Raw genomic sequence first — 6596 nt, forward strand, 5'->3', positions numbered from 1 at the left:
GCTGTTCCTGGCACTGCAAGCAGGGGAAGAGTGAAGAGTAGCTGAGGAACACAGTGGTTAGTGGAGAAACTTCAGAGCACAGAGACAAGGGCCTGGCTCCTCCTTCCTGCAGCTACAGAGGCTCTGGAAACATTTGTGTTTGCAAGAAGGCAGCAAAAAAAAACTTTCCTGTTTCAGGCAGCGGAGTCCACTGCGGACGTGCTCCTCCTTGCCGGCAGCTGCTTGCCAGAAGCTGGTCCCGTGTCCAAATCACCTCCCCAGTCCCATGGGTGTTTAAATAAGACAGCAAGATACACAGCCAACATTTTGTTCCACCTTTATTTTAACAATCAGATAAAAACAGAACCATAGTTTTAAAAGAGTCATTACATGGCAATTATAAAGTGCATTTTCCACTTGAATGTTGTGTACAAAAATATCTTTTAAAAACAAACATGCAAAACACCCCACAAGGCACTTCCAGGCATAGAGCGAGGAAAGCAACCCCTCACTTCTATGTTCACATTGGCAATGGAAAAAGGGAAAAGGGGAAAGGCCACAAGTAGTATTTTTAAACCACTATTGGTCAAATAGTCAGTTCCCAGCCTAGCTATTACTTATGGCATTGCTCTTCTAGCTTATCTTCCACGTTACTCCCTAGGCACACCCCATCCACAGCCTGAAAACGAACAGGCCCATAAGGAGATACCACCATCCGCAGCACCCCAGACATACATGCCTTGTTTCAGCCCACAAACACCTCTCCATAGGCATGACAGCATACCAGGAGAACATGACTTTTCTACAGTCAGTGTCTTACAGCATTAACACCATACACTAAAAAAAAAAAAATCAGTGTCACTCAGACTTGCCTTAAGTTTAAAACTAGGTTCGAGCCAAGCTAGGCAACAGTCCCTTCAAGAGAGACCAGATGCAGGTTATAAGGGCTGACACTCAGGAAGCTGCTTGAGCAGAGGAACCAAGCCTGATGAGCTCTGGGCCAGCAAGTAGATTTACCACCTGGACTAAGTGATCAAGCACAGTGATGACATGCATTGATGTTGGGTTTTGAAAAAGCAGCAGTTGAAGGCTAGCTATTCTTCTTGCAAGCTCTTCTTGTCCCTTTCGGCATCCAACAGTGATCATAGTATCCCTTCTAGGTTAGGGTAAAACAGCTTGTAAGTATTTTATACAGTAGTCTCCAGAATTAAAAGCTAGGTTTAAAAAGTTAAGTAGTCTAGCCCATTACTTCTCTCCATCCCACCCATAGGCTATTATAGGCACCCAAAAAATTATATAAAGCTTATGCACTAGAAAAAGTAAGATTCCCTTGACCTCTATTTCTACAGACTATTTGGCACTCTCCCTTTGAGCTGAGGGATTAAGTTATTCTGCTCAACTAGCGTGCAAGCAGCTTTGTGAGGCTGTTTGGCACTGCACAAGCTGGCCACCTCACCTCAGCACAGGCCCAGAAGACAAGCCACCTCTTTGAGGCTAGGGATGGCTCACATCAGTGATTTGTTCCACATCCAGGGGTGGTAGGATAACCCCGTATCTCACACTCCTCACAGCTAGTTCTTTGCACAGGTGGGGTGAGCCACTTTTTATGGACACAGAGATGCAAAGTTTGGGCATTTACACGTTGAAATGGCAGCTACTGCTACAACAGCAAGGGAAGCCCAGCATGTTGACGTTCACCCAGTATAGCCACAGCACCCTCACATGTGAGCAGTGCCACGCCGTTAGCTGCCAAGCAGTCCATGGCACAGAGTAACAAGCCATTAGGAGATCTTTTTTAATAGCAACATTATTTCCAAGGCCTGTTTATCCCAAAGCATTGCTGGGATCGCATGTACCACCCCTTTCTCAGTCAAGGCACTTCCACCACAGTAGGTACACAACAGTCACCTTCTTATAACAGGACACAGCAAAGAGTAGCCATGTGGCCTGTTTGCGTTTAGCTCCTCTAACACCTGAGGACAGCCTCCTGCACAGGACTTGGGGCCCCAGCTGGACAAAACCCTGTTTTACAGTCCACAGGAGGAAGAACTGCATTTTCAGGGCCCAACATGGCCAACAGCTGACTTCAGATGTCCATCAAGGGGAAAAAGCATCATTGATCACTTGTGATTAAAGAAACAGGAAGGTTTTGAAGAAGGCAGTCAGGGCTGTCAACCCACATCAGTGTTACAAACACCACCACATGGTTACAGCTAATCTCTATTTTTGGTAACACCAAGGGTATAACAAGAGTTTTTCGAGATCAGCTGATAAAACAACTGGTGACTAAGCTTATCAGATCCTCTCCCACAGGCACATATGTCTCCTAATATGGCAGGCTGTAGGGCCACATTTCCTATCATCACAATTGCATTTTCACTTCCAAAACACCCTTTCTGCCTCCAGTAGGAAGGACCTCAGACTACAAGGTTGCGTGCAAAGAGAGGACTCCATTCCCTGCAACCCAACCACTCCATTTCCCAACAGGCACGGGCCAGCTTTGCAAGGAGAACCCTGCAGCTGACGTACAGCCCACTAAAAATTAATACTAGAACATATTTTGAAAAGCCTTTTAACACTAGGCGAGCAATACAAACCAGCTACCACTACATAGCTTGGACAGACAATATAAACACTGTAGTGTTTCCCTGGAGACTAGCAGCTTTATAGAAGAGGAAGGAGTAGCAGCACTGAAAAGACACACGAGCAACAGCTCCTGGTCCTTTGAGCATCCAGAGAGCCGGTTATCTGAGCTGAGGCAGGGAAAGCAGCCCTTTACGCCAAAGATGCTTCCCTGACTATAAGACCACTGCCGGCAGAGCACCTCTGGTTTTGCTGGAAGTCTTATGCAGAGCTACACGGAGCCGTACTTCTTCCACCTCTCCGCACACCTCACATTCAGACCAGCTCCCAGGGCTGCAGACATGCCAGCAACAGTTAGTCAATCAGGACTTTGTCCTTGGGTCAATAGTAAGGCCCTAGCTTCTCATAGCCCGAATAGCTGGGCCACTCGGGAAAGAGGCCGTAGGAGCACCAAGGGCTCCCAAACTGGTCAAAGGCGCTGCCGAAGTCAGGGCCCCGCAGAGGGCGGACGGCTTCCTGGGCAGACTTCAGTTCTGACCGTATGATCCTGTAATTTGTGCCCCTGTTGCTGTCCCAGTACACCTTCCCATCGCACTCAAAGGAGATGGCAAACTCTACTCTTTCATGGGATTGAATTCCCTCAGGCAAGCTGATGTCAAAGGAAAATGTGTCCCGATCTGACCCTCCATACGTATCCTTGACATACTGGCATGGGTAATCTACGAAGTTTTTCCAGGTGTCAAACGTCATCCTGATCTTCACAGTCTTTTCAAAAGCGAGGTTCTTCACCTTCACTGTTCCCACAACAGATCGCTCCTTTAGAATACAGTTTTCAAGGCAGACACAGTCTGCCTGGAGGCGGTTTCTGAAGTCCAGGTAGTCCACAGAAGGCTGAACAAAATCCAGCACAAAGCTGTCCCTCTCCACCGTTGTCAGGCCCACAATGTTGTCTATCAGCTCGGTGATGTTGAAAGGAATATCTAGTGGATCGTCAAACTCTGAGAACACCTTCACCATTGTCAGAGCAAAGCCTCTGCTATCTGCAAATGACACCCTCTTCTTCGCTTTGTTGTGTGTGAAGGAGTTTGCTGCCTCTTCTGGTCCATTCAGCGCAGTCTTGCTACTCAGCTGGATGCAGGGCCGCAACGGCTTGCTTGGCTTCGGAGCAATTTTGCAGGCACACTTCTCTCTCCGCAAGGGTGAAGAGCATAGGTATAGCTGCATTGCTACATCCACAGCCATTGCTTGTTTGTGAGGAAAGTAGTCTAATACTCTGGAAGATGAGAAGAAGGGTCAGCTGACATTAGAAAAGCATTTTAGTATGACTTTTGTCAGACAAGTGCTACACTACTTCCCCTCAGCCATCCCAAAGAAACTTGCTTCCCTCAACCCCACAAGTCCCTCAAGCTTAAAGGCAGGTACTTGTATGGTGTGATTTACAGACACTGTGAGAAACGTGCTACAGCAGAAGTGGCAGGACCAGGGCCTGTTGTGCCCTTGAACAAGATCTCTTCCAATTGCTACAGGGACAGAGTCACCATTTGAAGACACATGCAGGCACTGCCCTACTAGGCTAGCAGTAGCAGGCTCCAGAGTATTTCTGACCCAAAGCAAAACCCATGGCTCAGTCCTGCTGATGTCCACAAAATCCAGATATTTTCAAATTCCAGTGCTACATAAAGCAGTATTCCCGCTGCACTCTCCTCCCTCCAGGACAGGCTCTCCCCAGGGCATCGGATGCTTTTGTAGGAGCAGGAACTCAGTTTGTCACAAGCTGCTGTACGCAACTGACCTCACCTTTCATAAAACCCCAGATGTCTGGTATTTTTAGAGGTTAAAAAGCACTCATTTGGTTGAGCTACACACTTTGCTCACTGCTGTCTCCCAGAACTGCTCCATCTAAAATGCCTGCAAGTGGTATTGTAAGGATAGCAACAGTCTGATACAGCAGCAGGGTAGAGACTTAGCCGACATTGCTCCGCACCTCCAGAGAAGCCATTTTCTTCCCTCTACTGCACTTTAAAACAGATGTCAGCTCAGATGGCCCAGCAGATTTTACCTCCAGCGCAGTCTGCACATCAAGCCTCCACAGCCCTTGTGCTGAGCCCCTGGGAAACACCCGTATAGCCACAGGGCTCTGCCAAACACAACTCGCCTACTCAAGGTTGACCAAGCCTTTAAAAACAAGTCCTTCCCCTGGAAGGTGCAGGCCGTGTGCCCCTCCACCATGGCCTCTCCTCCTCCAGCATCCAGCCCGTTCCTCCAGGGATGCAGCACCACCCCTCTCTGCGCGCCCACTCTAGGGCAGCTTCCACCCAGCACCTTGCCAGATACAGCCCTGGAGTTGCCTCTGCAGCCAGGCAGTTCCCAGAACATCGTACCTATCACTCCTGCCCTTACACTGAGGTTAGGCTGGATGCTTTTGGCAGACTCTTTGGCCTGGCTCTGGATAAACCGCTGGACAGATTTATCGCACACATCTCTCTTAAGTCAACTGTGTTGGAGCTGACCTTAAACAGAGTATTCCCTTAAAAATCCCCTGTTTGGCTGCAGGCCAGGCTCCAAAGCTGCTCCCACCGTGCAGAGCAGGACGAGCCAGCAGCAGCAGCAGCAGCAGCGGCCGCCGACGCGGCAGAGCTCCGGCTGCCGAAGACATGCACAGCCAGCTCTAGTACTTGATTGCTGCTCCCATGCCAAGAAAAAGCAAGAGCTACACTCTCCAATTCTGTGCTTTAACTCCCCACCCTGCAACACCAACAGAGCAGCTCTGAGCAGACTTTCACAGCATCCATTCAGCAAGGGCATCTGTTTATCCAGAGCACATGTGCCAAGGCTTGCTTCCCAACACACCCACCAGCTAACTCCTTCTGCATTGCCTCCTTCAGCCTCCTTTCAGCTGAAGGGCAGCTGTACAAGACAGACAGCAGATCCACCTGTCTGCTAGCACTCTTCTGCTCCTCTCTACCTGGTTTTGCCAAGTTTTCATTCACACACACTCTATATAGGTAATTTCCTCCTTCAAATTAATGCAGCCTCCATTGCTTCTCTTACTTGGGCTAGTTTCATCTGCATTGCATCTTTTCCCAGGGAAATTTATTCAGCTGAATTCCCATAACTGCAGAGAAGTCAGGTTTCTTAGTAAGCCTTGGTTATTCACAGTTTTTAGAATGAAGAGGCATGAAATATCCAGCCTGATTTGCATTACCTGGAGCTTTTTTCCAAGCTAAGAACTATAGTAAGAGCTTTTCATACCTACTATTAGGCTGAGCTCCATACTTTTAGAAACTGTCTTTTTCAGCTCATTTGATACCCCAAACATCTGTTTCCGCACTTGAGAGCCTGCTGATGCCCAACTCACAGCCAACAGAGGAAGATTTCACTTTTGGGGCTAGTGTTGGCTGTCTTGAACTTCAGATGCTTTGAAGGTGGGAGCAGGGAAATAGTTTTGAGTGCTCACGCAGGAAAGGGAGCTCTAGGAAGCAAGCAGTGCAAGGCAGGCAGCCCTACGCAGGTACAGGGGCTGATTCCTTTCCCACTCCTCTCAAAAGGAAGACAGACTAGATTCTGCCTCCAGACACCTTCCCACAGCTTTACGCCCTCCAGAAGAGGATGTCACCGCTCACTCGTCCCTCCTCTATTCCTAGAAAGGGGAAGTAAGTCAGAGCAAAGGAATTATTTACACCTATATTTATCAAAACCCTTTGATTGCCTCCATTCTGCTTCCAGCGCTGTTTCTGAGCAGGTAACCCTCTTGCAGAGGGCTCGATGTGCGGCAGCTGCTAAGCCAGAAGTTGTTAGACGTGACACACCGCTGGACGAAGCGGCGCTCGGGTTTTCTGCCCTCTTCTCTCCAATTCAGGAAAGGCCAAGCTGTTCCGAGGCTACAGCCCAGCTCTCACAGGCATCTACCTGAGGCCCGGGCGATACGTTAACCCTGCTTACCGCCCGTCCCCTCAGCAAACAAAAGCAGCGCCGCAAACCCGAGCCAAGACGTGCCGCCCAGCCCTACCGGGGCTCCGGGACGTCCCGGCGAG

The 6596-nt window shown here is 49.0% G+C and overlaps 1 protein-coding gene across 1 annotated transcript; it reads right to left on the reverse strand.

Moving 5' to 3' along the window:
- Positions 1–2638: 2638 nt before the first annotated feature.
- On the reverse strand, positions 2639–3828 carry PPP1R3B (protein phosphatase 1, regulatory subunit 3B). Its single transcript, XM_009329775.1, has one exon. It carries the CDS (start codon positions 3802–3804, stop codon positions 2944–2946), a length of 861 nt encoding a protein of 286 aa, XP_009328050.1. The 5' UTR covers positions 3805–3828; the 3' UTR covers positions 2639–2943.
- Positions 3829–6596: the final 2768 nt, after the last annotated feature.

This window comes from Pygoscelis adeliae, unplaced genomic scaffold, assembly GCF_000699105.1.
Source record: "Pygoscelis adeliae isolate BGI_AS28 unplaced genomic scaffold, ASM69910v1 Scaffold67, whole genome shotgun sequence".
NCBI lineage: Eukaryota > Metazoa > Chordata > Aves > Sphenisciformes > Spheniscidae > Pygoscelis > Pygoscelis adeliae.